This window comes from Centruroides vittatus, unplaced genomic scaffold, assembly GCF_030686945.1.
Source record: "Centruroides vittatus isolate TY-2023 unplaced genomic scaffold, ASM3068694v2 contig_620, whole genome shotgun sequence".
In the NCBI taxonomy this organism is placed as follows: domain Eukaryota; kingdom Metazoa; phylum Arthropoda; class Arachnida; order Scorpiones; family Buthidae; genus Centruroides; species Centruroides vittatus.
Window position 1 is genome coordinate 3,592,920 of NW_027122381.1, and position 13,628 is coordinate 3,606,547.

Here is a 13,628-nt window from a genome sequence, read left to right on the forward strand (position 1 = left end):
AAAAATGAACACAGACAGGAGTACCACACCATATATGTTTTAACATTACTTAACTGTGGTGTTTAGTTGTTGCCTGTTTCTCCTATATAAAATCTATTAGTATTATTAGGACTATGTGGGAACGCCGGGAGGTAGGACGGAGTCGTACCTCTTTTTTTTCCTCGGCGAACAGGTCGGCAAGACCCATACCACTGTCACGGATGGCTAAATTTTTATGATATCTCGACTTGTCGGGATTGGGTAATTAATTGTCGGGTCGAGTGGAGGAAGCATGTGGGTTCGTCGATATGATTAAGGCGATATTCAGAATAACGGAACCATGATGAAAACAAATAACGATTTATTTAGACGGATAAACAAAATACAGAAAGTCTAACGCGTTCAGTTCCTAACCGCGGGGGAGAGAGAGAGTTTACAAATTTAGGGGTCATACCTCTTCCTAGGATGTATCGGCTGTAATCGTAGGAATAATCATCTTGGTTCTCCGGTCGTGGCGGCTCGTCGTCGGCGGGCTTCAGCCCTCGATTCTCGATTCAGATTTGACGGGACGTGCGTCTTATCCGGACCTTCAGCGACCTAGTTATCAACCTTTTTTCCTTTTATATACTACAGGTCACGTTATCTTCAATCACCAATCGTGATAGTTGGTGAATCGCTGATGATTCGATCTCCATGACGAAGAGTTTGGATCCGGAGAGAAAGGAAGTGCTTTTCGACGGTGGAAGGCTGCGCATCCTTTGAATTTCGACCTTTTTTTCAATTTCCCATGAGGGGATTTAAACAACAACAAAAAGAGATTTTGGGCCAGGTTAAACCCGGTTCTCACAACTTAATTATTATACTGTTGCTGAAGACTTCATTTATTCTTTTTTATTTTGTTTTGTTTTTTATTAGCTGTAAATTTTAATTTATTAGTTGACATCGGTACTGACTGGAGTCCTGCCTCTTTAAACTTTTCTTTTATCTTTTAAATGATCCTTTAATATATGGGAATCTGTAAAACTTATCTTTAGCAATATTTTTATGTTTTACTAAATATTTCTTTCTTTCCATTTTTTAAGATAGCAATTGCTTTGTCTTAAAAGATATATACAATTATTCAAATTTACTTATGATTCAAAATTTTGTTTTAGTGAACGAGAAAGCACCTGTTCTACTTGTAAATGATATACTGGTTGGTGAATTTAATAGTTATAGAGTTGTGGAGTCTACTATATTGTCTGCAATTGATGATGATACCAATCAAAATTATTTAAATGTAATATTAATAACTGAGCCAACAACTGGAAAATTGATATTACAGTCTGACAATGGAAATGAGACTATATTAAGAACTGGATCTACATTTTTTTATACAGCTATACTTAATAAACAATTACTATTTAAACACACAAAACAAGAGCCACTGGCAGGTAAGTTAATGTTTTTGAGAATTTTTTAGAGATTGTATAATTATATATACTTAATTCTGTGAAAGTTTAAGATAAAAATTAAATATAAAAGTTAAAGTTATTGAATTATTCATTTTTTTAAAAAAAGGTAATTTCAGTATCATGATAAATGATCGGCAGTTGAATAGCAACATTGAAGAAATCTTAATTAAGATTGTATCTCCATATCCACCTGTTATTGAGCAAATTGAAATTCCAGTTATTGAAAAAGGAAAAGAACAAATAATTTCAAATAGATTCTTAATTATAACAGATGAAGATAATTTAAAGGATATTGTAATTAATATTCTTGAAGGTATGTAATTGTATAAAATATTATAATTTTGAAATAAGTAGAATAATATTTCTGACAAATTTTGCTTATATCTATCTCATCTAATGGCTAAAATGGAATATACAATAGAATACATTTGATAATTTGCTTAAACCTACTTTATTATATGTTCCATTTTTTTTTTTTACCTTTTTCTTAATACTGGAATGAGTCAAACACACTGTAAACAACCTTTAACGTTCGATAACAAAAATTTTTAATAAGAACTTTTGACACATTTTCAACTTTCACTAAGGCTTACCTCAGATTTTTAAATTAACAAATTCCAAATTGGAATGTGCAGAATATATAGTTATAGTTTTTTCAAAATATAAACATCTTAACTACTCGATTCATTGCAATAACACATCTCCAATTGCCACATATTGTCGGGCTATAATTTGGTAGTAATAATTATAAATTACTAATGAATTTGACCTATCATTGCACTCTGACTTCTGATAGCATGCAACCCTAATTTTAGGCACACAGTGATAGAGTATAACTAGCATTACATACCATATATAAAGAAATTTTGTTACTGGACTTCAGAGGTTGTTTACAGTGTGTTTTCCATTTTATGCATTAATCTGATTATAATGTGCAATTAAATTGAAGTACTAGTCAAGTAAAATACTTTTGATGGGTTATAAGATTGGCTCTTATTATAAGTGGTTAAACTTTACAATCTTACAATCATCCCCTTTGTCATGTACAGTACTTCTGCTCGATGTATGAGGTTCATGAATGTTAAGTCTTGTTTTAAATTTGTATATTAAAACACTTACTGTACAGAGTTGTTACTTCACATGCGTGGCGATATAATTTGATTGCATTTTAATTTATTTTCCTGTGAACTTTTGTATGTTTAAGTTTGAAGTTTTTTCGTGTTTTTTTTTTTTAAAGCAAATTATGGTAATGGATATTTGTCGGCATATTTGCACAACTGTAGACTTTGTTATGCTATTGCATGGTAAATAAAAGGAATTAGGCTTGGATGAGAGGATATGTCAGGATGTGAAATTTACTGTGTAAATTGGTCTTTTGTCTTTCAGTGGTATTTGTGAATAGTTTAATTGGAAGTGATTTTTGAAGTTGTAAGTAGATCTGAAACATCCTGTTTATTGTAGTTGTAAGTTTTACTTGTCTTTTTTAACTTATTTGTAGTTTAACTTTAGCTTGTGTGACTATGCTGGCTTTGAGTAGTCACTTGACTGTTCTTGGAGTACTTGATGATGTATAGTTTTAGTTGGGTGTGGGCTTGCTCTCACTTGGGTGCTTCAGTGCAAGTTACAGCAAGCATTGAAATGCACAAGTACAGTACATATAAGGTATTGGTCAAGACAAGCAATATCATGCTTCGCAGTACACAGGAATCAATGCTTCGCAGCATTAAACAGGAAAAGCTGGTATTTGGGCACAGATATCTTGTGAAGGGTTGCATATACAGATATGGTTTATTTTTACTGTTTTACTTGTACAGAGAGGAGTAGAGGGGTCTGAGAGTGGGAAACCCCTCACTCAGAGTTCACATCTTATTGTTATGTGATTTCATGGAGAGAGCCTGAAGGGATAGTCTCGGTCATGCATGTTACATTTCTTTTTCTAGGTCTTGTATGTAGACCAGAAGGTGTTTGTAATGTAGGAGATTGTAGGTAGGAGGGTTTTAGGATTGTAAACTATAACTTAATTAATTAATTAAACTATAATTAAATTATTATTATAACTTAATATGTTTATTAACCAGCTTGAGAAGATACTATTTATGTATTGTAGCTCAGAACAATAAAATAAATTTCTGAATATCAATTGATGAATTTATCAGAAATGTATTAAATGTAATTTGACAGTTATAAAAATCTATTTGTATTAAAGAGAAAAAGTAAGTGATGTTACTTACTAAAAATAAATGAAAGTGAACAAGTTGTCTATTGGCTGTCTGTTCTCAGTAATTTAATCTTGTTATGGTAGTGCCAACAAGCAGCTTGTTCACTTTCATTTACAGTGGTTCCTCATAAAACGTACTTAATCCGTTCCATGTGCACGTCCGTTAAGTGAAACGTCCGTTATACGAAACTCATTTTCCCATAGAAATACATGTTAAAACATCTAATTTGTTCCGCAGCATAAAATAACCATACTGTGTCATTAAAAAATGAACATGGGTGCATTCTTTTATTCTTTCACGTAACTCTGCGTGAGCAACATCTGTTTAAATATTCCTGCGGAATGCGTTCCTAAATTCCTGTGGGAGTGCACGCCATTGAACGGCAAAAACGGCTGTTTGTAGCAGTAGTTTACAGTGGAAAGCAACATGGCGTCCTCCACGACTCAGATAGTTTCGTTTCCAGGTCCATTATGTGGTTTTATGAATGAGAATTTAGAAATTGTGAAAGCGCGAGTTAGCGCACGTGGTGATGTAAGTGTCTATACGAATTTTTTTTTGAGGCTATTTTGAATGCTCTTTCAACAAATAATCCATTTTATGGTTAAATTTTACAATTGGGACCCTTCTTCTGCCTTTTAAAGCTCATATTTTAGAATTATAGATTCCTCCATCACGATACTATCGATAGTGTGGGTGCCGCCATCTTTTTTTCTTTCACCGACGTTCCTAAATGCCTACAAACAGCAGCGTACTCCCATAGTAGCAGAGATGCAGAGCGACTGCTATTAAAGAATGCCCCCATGGAGCAGTCACCAATTATGCCGGAAAGTTCGTTGTTCGCAGCCAGTCCGTTGCTCGAGCCACGAAATGGCCAAACAGAAAGTCCGTTGTTCGCAGCGTCCGTTATTCGAGGCGTACGTTATACGAGGCACCACTGTGTATATATATATATGATTATGATTAAAATGCATTGAGGTTATTTATATTGCCTAAACTTTTATATTTTTTGTCACAAAAATTATTTTAACTTTAATGCAAAACGCTTAACTCTAGTACCAAATTATCGTAAATTATTAATATTACTGTAGCCATTTGCTAGCCCGATAATTCGGCATTGGTTGATCGTTATGCAAATTTATTTATTCTAAAAATATTCATAAAATATATAAAATCCTTTATTACATGTACTGCAGAAAAGTTACTCAGAACAGGTGACAGCTGTCCACCTGTTAAAACGAGTGAAGTAAGAGAGGGTGGAAAGGGTTGTAAGACTAAACTTTGTAGAACAACTTTCATGCAGGGAGGAAGAAGTCTACATCTCTAAAGTTGATAGCCCATTTTTTTCTTGCAACTTTGTTAATTAATTAAAATGTTCTACCTGTTACCGGGGTGCATTCTCTAGATGACCAAAAAATGAAATCAACACCAATAGTTCGTTACTAACGTTTTCAAACCAAAATACTGGTTCTTCATCAGGTAACTTTGAATTTCTGGACTGTCGTTCGAAGAAAACCAAATTCAAAATTCGAACACACGTTTAACCGATTGCGTCGTCTTAGGTATGTGCACTAAAGTGCAAGACGGAACTCACAGGTTATTGTTCATCAGCACTTGCCACACAGCTGATAGTGTTAACTCTTTTTTCTGATTTATGCAGTTACTATAGTACCCCGATAAGGGATCACAGGTTCCAAAGGGACCTAGTATATATTGGATCTACCAAGAGGTCCGTTCAAAGAAGGATCTCAGAACACAGGTATGACGTTGCCAAAAAAAGGCACACCACCGCCCTGTCGACCTACGCCGCGGACCCCGATGTAAAGGCGGATTTTGATAACACCAGCCTCATTAAAAGGTCATTCGATACGGACAGCATCAGGGCCTTAGAGACCCTTGAGATTTACAAGGCATCAAAATCGGGGAAGTGTATTAATTTCAAGGATGACAACGTGTTATCGTATGCGTGGTGATATATCTCCGAGGTGCACCTGCAATGGTAGCCGTGTACTTTTCCTGCACAGATAAACAGTGTCATTTTTACGATGGTCTCCTGTATATTAAATGCATGTTGGATCTTTCGCAGTTATTGCACGCTGGAGATGTTCTATTCTTTGAATTTCAAAAGCATTCTATTTTCATCGCATTCCATTTTCAAAACCATCAAAGAACCTGACGAAGATCTCGGAGGAGAATCAAAAACGTTAGTTATTTGTTGATTTTGAGTACCGGAAATGTAAAGGTTTAGGAAGATATATTTAGATTTCCCAAACTGTATTAGAACAAAATCAGAAGTCGCGTTTTACCGGGATATCCCCAATTTTCAAACTGTTTTTTGACAGGAAATTTTTCTCTTGTCAAAAATATCCCATATCATGAGAATACTTATAGTACAAACCACATTTCAATGCAATGCTTTTTCATTTATTTATGAATTTTTAAATATTTTATGGACTTTAGGTTAACCCTGCATTTTAATTGTAAATTAGTTTTGTTACGAGTAGTTCTAGATTTTGATATTTTATTTCATATATATATATATATTACACACACGACATTTAAGCAGTGGCGTGCCATTATTGGAAGCGATGGTAGTGCTGCTTCCACCTTTCAATGACCTTCCCTTGTATTTTATAAAATATAAATTTTCATATTTTAATGTACTTTTAATTAATTAAAATTAATATTTTATTATAACTGCATTATGTATCTTTTACAAATTTCTATACTACATGTGAAAAAAAAACGATAAGATTGCTATTGTATATTCGAGTAATTCGGTGGCAGAAGGAATGTCGAAACCGGGTCAGTTTTTAGTCAGCCAGATTATAGGCATTGGCACATGCTGTTTACAGAGCACCAACCTCACTCGGTTTAGCTGGTAGAAGCAACACGCATAAAGCATCCAATTTTATATCCCAGACCGGTTGTGGGCTGTTAGTTGCCTGCCTGCTAGATATTCGGCTGCCCTCGCCCGATTATGCAAATCACGAGTAGACTAGATTGACGGCGGGCAACCCCCGGCCTGCGGGCCAGCTACGGCTTGCGAAAAGTTTCTATCCAGCCTGCGAGATCTTTAATAGATTATTAAATTGGAAAAACAACTAATTAATAGTTATCTTTCCTATTCTTTGTAATTTTCGAAAACGATAAGAAAAATAAATGTGGTAATTAAGTTTTTATTTATTTATTTCATACTTGCAGACTAAAAAAATTCCAAGTCACAAGAAGGTGTCAATTAACTACTTAAAAATTAACTGTTACTTTGGCAGCATCATTTACAACCAAATTTAATGAATGAGGTGTACAAGGTACGAAAAAAGCTCTAGAATTTATTTTCCTTAAATTTACAATTTATATATTCGTTGTCATAAAAATTTGTCTTTCCAATATTTTCCCAAGACTACAGATATTCAGGTACAAAGTAACCAGTTTCAACTTATTTCTACTAAGAAGTAGTTAAATAATTAAGAGATTAGGGAATGGGGACATAAATAAAACCCTGCTGAAAGAGCTAGAATTTTACTTAAACAAAAGCTTGACTACACCAATTACTAGCTCAGTACAGTGGACACCTGGTATTAAAACGAATTAGTTAGAAAACAAATGACTATTAAGTTTAACATATTTAGATTTTTACAGCTACGGTGAGAAACGTTTAAAATTTACAACAGCCCTGTCGCGTCCTTTGAGATATACTAGTGATGCGACAAAAGAGGCATTCGACATCGACCGGTATCGGCACCCTCGGGATTTGGCAACCTGCATGCATGCACGCGCCGCACACCTACCAGGACGTCTCCGATTCCATTCATTAGCCACTTGTAGGGAGCTATTTCACTAAGTGGATTGTTTTAAGATTTAAAAAGTAAAGAATATTTTGTTATTTTTATGTACGTTTCTTCACAAAGTTATATTTAATTATAAGTTTCTTTAAAAGTATACTCATACAATTGAAGGATTTTTTTGTACTAGATATGTATATTCATCACACATTTTGTTTTACCAAGTAAGTTTTTTTTTATAATTTTAATTTTAGCCCTTATATCGTGGCTAGTGATTCAAAAATTTATTTTAAAAAAGTTTTGGTTTGAGACCATATAATGAAAAAGAAAACATTATTAAAAGAGAAAGACCGATGCCTAAATTAAATATAAATACGTCGACAAAAAAATTTTGACATTTCGACGATAAAATTTGATGAATGACGATTCTTTCGTAAAATTGAAGCAATTTGGAAATGAAAGCGGAATAGAATTTAACATTGGTAGACAATATAAAATGAATATTGAAAATTATAAAAAGATAATTATGATTAATATATATCTAAATTAACAGATGTTATATGTTTTTTCTCAAAGCAAGAATTGGCATTTAGAGGGCATAGGGAATTTATTGAATGTAATAAGAAAGTTTAATATAATTACCTCTGTTGTTTATTAAGTATGTCAGATAATCTATTAAAAATACATTTAAAGAAGTGTACGATTTGTACTGGCTCATCAAACAAATGAATACGAACAGGCCCTGACGCGCAATTAATTGATTGCCCCTGTAAGTCGGCTTCTTACAGAAACACGGCTTCCCTATCATCAAATGTCACGGCATGCCACTGCATTTTAGTTATAATTTTTTATTGTTATTTTATATATTATATGAATAACAATTTACTATAAATATTTCCATTAGGTCCTCATTATGGAAAACTTGTGAAATTTCCTAGTTATGAAAAAGTTTCAAAGCTTTCTATCAAAGATCTGGAAAATAATAATTTGATATATCAGCATGATGGATCCTATAGTGATACAGATATGATGGTTTTACAAGTATGGGATGGTTACAATACCAGATTAGGAACCTTTTATTTTCAGGTATTTTATCAGGTACGTTTTTTAGTGTTTAAAGGTTTAAAAATGTCTTATTACTGTACATGGTGTTTTTTTTATTTTGAGACAATGAAATAACTTACCTTTTACTGAAAATAACAAGATCTAAGTATCTAGAAAAGTTGTAGGGTTTTGAAGGCCCAATCAATTGGTGTCCTTGGATGTGACCTTGACCTTCAAGGTAATTTGAGGGTCAAGTCTGTTATTTTTAGTGGAAACACATATTTTTGACCCCGGTAATGGAAAGAGTGGGAAATTTCACAACCAGATATACCTTTGACCTTATGGTCTAGATCAGCGATTCTTAACGGTGCTCGCGGCCTCTTGGGGATCCATAAGAAGTTTGCGAGGAGCTGCCAAATTATGCACAATTTCCGTCAGAATATAATAAAAAGAAAATTGATGTATAACCGAATTTCGTATTGAAAAGTGAAATAAGAAAGATAAAGTATTCCTATTTAGTTTTTTTTTATTTCTTCCTACATACAACTTTGTTAGTACAGAAGAAATAAATGCAAATATGCTACTTACACCACGGTATCTACTACTTTTATTCCAAAGCAATTCTAAGAATCTATTAATGCTTGGAATTTTAAAAATAATTAGGAAAAATAGTAGGCTCAGTAGTAGGCTTTAAAAATTTAAATATTTTTGCAAAAGATGATGCAAAATCTTCACAAGTTGTGGGTGTTTTAGTTTAGTTTTAGCATCGACTTTGGATCGATTTATCAGCATGTTACATATTTTATTTTTTTTTTTTAAATTAATGAGTTTTCTGTGTACTTGTGAAGTGTGAATGTTACTTAAATAGATAATGAAATAATAAAGTTATGAAATAATAAAGTAACATTTATAATATAAAAAATAAAGCAATAATAAAAAAATCAGTTTATTATAGATAATATAACAAATATAACTTATTATCAAAAAAATGGGGGTCACAAAAAATTATGAAATATTTAGTGGGCTGCAAGTATAAAAAGGTTAAGAACCACTGTGTTAATACATAAAAACTAGGGGTGCTTTGGTCTCAGCCAGTGGAGGCAAGTTTGTATAAAAAAAAGAATGGTAGATGAGGTAATTTGGGCATTCCATTGTTCACCTGTCAGGACTTCTTGGATTCAAGAGACTTACTATTTAATTGACCGTTACTACTATATTAAGAACCTTAGGGCACATGTTAAGTGCATCGTTTGTTGTTGTGAGATTTGTCAAAAGCACAACCTTCATCGTGGCCATGCTCCATTCCAGGGAACAGAGGTTGCCGAGTTCCTCTTCCAAAAATTGCCATTGATGTTATAGGTCTTCAAATATTTCCAAGAGAAACCCATTATATTTTTACCATGATTAACATATACACCCACTTTGCTGAAGCAGTCTCTATTAAAGATCAATCAGCTCAAGTTGTAGCTGATGCCATATTTACTTACATAGTCTGTAGGTATGGTTGCCTCAATATTGTCATTTGTGACTATGGGAGTAATTTTACATCTGAAATATTTCAAGATACTTGCAGTCGTCTACAAATAAAGCATAACATCACTACTGCATATTGCCCATGCTCTAATTCCATATGTGAGCCGTTTAATAAAATGTGGTATTATAGCCTCTGTGTATTATAGCCTGCATGTTGAAGGGCAATAATCGGAATTGGGACTCATTTATATCACTGGTGTTATTTTTGTATAACAACACTACCCATGCGTCAACTAACGAATCCTTGGCCTTTTTATTATATGGGTTTGAACCCCATTTTCCTGTTGTGTTCTTGTTGGAACGACAAAAGCCCCACAGAATGGAATTGAGAGAGAGATTAAGCGGTTATACAGGAAGCTGGCAAGGCAATGGAATTATAATAATCGAAAATATATCAACTGAAATAGGGAAATGAATAATTGGAGGGAGGGACAATGAGTATGGTTACTCTGTAAGGATAAAAATAAGAACTCTGGGAAGTTCTTGGCTAAGTATTTAGGATCCTATTCAGTTACACGTAAACTAGGCCCTGTCACTGTGGAAATTGGTGATAATTGTAAGAATAACAAATTTATTGTACATGTAGATCACTTAAAATCGTGTTATTTTTCAATATATAAAGACATGAAAAGAAAGGGTATAACAGACACCTCACAAAACCAGAAGAAGAGGAACTGATTAATGATTCAAATGATGAAGATATAGGTGAATACAATACTCAGAATCAATAACAAATAACTGGTGTGAAATATCCAAAAACTGCAAATGTTTTCGATGCACCTCCTGGGCTCTTCATCAAGCTTAATTTGTTTCTTCCATTGGAACTGGATTCTTTAACATGAAGGTTTTTAAAATTTGGAACGTGCCCTGCTTTTGAAATTCCGAATATGGAAGGAATCCACGAGTAGTTTCGAATAATTTTTTGAACAATGGGGATACGATATGTGAACATTATAAAAATTAAATTTATCACTTAATTATGAATATATTATTAATTAATTTAAGATTTATTGTCTAATAAGTATTGCCGTGCTGTAGAGAGATTCATTTCATCCTTAAAATTAATGCACGTGGATTTTCGATCGGCCTTAAAAATTTCAATCGCTTCCAATGACATTGGGTGGTTTGGATAACATGTGCTTCTTTAAAAATTGGTGTTATGTTCGGGTTTGTCGCATATGTAGACAAGGCTGTTGTACATTTATTATGGGTGATGTCAGACTTATGCTCCTTTATTCCAGTGGCTAATGAATGCTTGGTGGAATCAATGTAAATTAATTGCCTATCCCATCTGTTGTCCTTCAATGGAATGCTGTATATTTTCGGAAGTCTGTTCAGGTTAGGGTTGTCTTTTCTGTTCCTTAATAAACTGTATATGGAAGGGCCTCTTCTGTATGCAATCTTAATTTCTCTTTTATTTGCCAGTGTGTTATATACTGCTTTTACCTGTGGGTTGTACGTAACTGAGATTTTCTCTATGCTTTCTTCATTAATAACTTTCTGCACTTCCTTCTCATCTTCCATAGTACTTTGTAGACGAAGGTGCTGATTACATAATTTATTTATAATGTTGCCGTAATCATGCTCCTTAGCGATGTTTGTAATGTAAGATAATTCTTGGTGTAGGGTTTGGGTGGTGGAAGAATGAGTATAAGCTCTTTCTACTGATGCTTTGAATGCTGCTATTTTATAAGAGAACGGGTCACAAGAATCAACCGGTATGTATGTTGATATAGCTGTAGACTTTCTATAGACATATGTTTGTACTATGTTTTCTTTAATTTCTATGTCTATATCCAAGAAGTAGATTTTTTCTTTACTATGCTGCTCCAGTTCCACCCATAGGCCATAAGGATTGGCCTGTGGGTGGAACTTTCCAAATTTTAAAAACCTTTGAATTAAAGAATCCAATCCCAACGGAAGAAACAAATTAAGTTTGATTAAGAGCCCAGGAAGGCCATTAAAAATGTTTGCCGTTTTTGGATATTTCACACCAGTTATTGGTTATTGGTTGTGTGTATTGTATTTATACAGCCTACTGTGGTGAGAAAGTATGTAGGTGAATACGTTAGACACTGGACTCATGAAACAAATTACTTTCCATATGTGCCCCAGGATCAACAGAATGGACTTAAGACTTGAAGCTGATACCAATCCTGACATTAGACCCAATTCGTCACCGCAACGATGGTACGACCTACAAGGTTGCATATTAGATTATCGTAAGCTGCACTACGGTAAATGACCTTTTGTGGGGGGTGTATGTGGTCGTACACCTTATTTTGTATCTTGTTGTACATATTATTATTCTTTGTTTGTGGTTCTTTTGTCTATTACCTTCTAGAAATTCTTTCCTAACCCTTCCCTGTTCATGTGGTGGTGATCTAATTACAAGATGAAAGAAAGGGGTGGCCCTGAGAACTAAGTGTAGGACAAGTCTTTACTTTTTGACTTGAATGTTGGAGAGCTAGGACCTCTAAGCTGAGGTCCTTCAGGTAGTTCTGATATCAACTGGAGAACAGAGGAGAAGATAAGCTTAAGCTAGCATTCAAGAGGAGCCCAAAATATCTCAATATAAGGACCTTTGGAAGCTTATTGTGAGAACCTGATAGTTCTACAATCATAAATCCCTACAATTCAGAGACTTCATAATTCAGCAACCACCACCACCATTTCAAGATCATTGATAACTTCGGGTACCCATTCTTTACCATCACTATATATCCATCTATCCTACTGTCTATCCTTTCTTCCGCTTCTTTTTTTGTATAACTAGTTTTAAGTATTTAATCATAGTTCTTTTTTTGCCACGGTGAATATTTCTGGTTGTTTTTTTGTTGCAAGATTATACTTAATGATTCTGTCTGAGTATCTGCAGAAATTGTCTGAAGATACTCGGACAGTATCTGCGGAAATAAAAGAACAGAAACGAGGTTTGTCGGAATCTTTAAAAGAATCCTGTAAAGGAAATAAACACGGGTGAAGAATGAATGTAGGTGTATATTATATGTTTATCCTTTCGTTGGATTACACTTGCTGCATGCATATCGTACAAAGCAATAAACGCATATGTCATCCCAGTACTTACTTATTCTTTTGGAGTTATACATTGGACTCACACAGATCTCGAGCAACTCCAAATCAAAACAAAAACAACACTTACTAAACATAAACATCATCCTAAACCACCACAGAAAGATTAACCCTTCCACGTAAAGAAGATGGACGTGGCCTGATTGACATACTTAACCTTCACTACAAACACAGTCATTGTGAAAGTTTTTCTACAAAAAACAAGAAACATCACAATTACATAAAGCAGTAACTCTAGCAGACTCAAATAACACACCATCAAACTCACACTCTCACATTATACAGACATGACACAACATATAAAAAGCAAAGACACCATTAAGCAATCGTGGGCACAAAAGGCACACCATGGCAAGCATCCTTATGACCTGAGCTCAGGATTTTGTTGACAAAACTGCATCAAACAGCCGGTTAGCTCGGGGATGCCTCTTTGGGGAGACGGAAGAATTCATGATCGCCATACAGGATCAGGTCATAAATACTAAAAACTACAGAAAACACATACTCAAAGATGCAACACTCAC

The 13,628-nt window shown here is 34.1% G+C and overlaps 1 protein-coding gene across 5 annotated transcripts in view; it reads left to right on the top strand.

Annotated features, from left to right (window-relative positions):
* LOC136979441 (extracellular matrix organizing protein FRAS1-like) overlaps positions 1–13,628 on the top strand; it is a 522,959-nt gene that overhangs the window by 240,612 nt on the left and 268,719 nt on the right. For all 5 annotated transcript variants that reach the window (XM_067275439.1, XM_067275436.1, XM_067275435.1 and 2 more), the window contains 3 exons: positions 1,134–1,412; positions 1,540–1,746; positions 8,339–8,532. In XM_067275439.1, the coding sequence (XP_067131540.1) occupies positions 1,134–1,412; positions 1,540–1,746; positions 8,339–8,532 (680 nt within the window). The remainder of the gene's footprint in view (positions 1–1,133; positions 1,413–1,539; positions 1,747–8,338; positions 8,533–13,628) is intronic.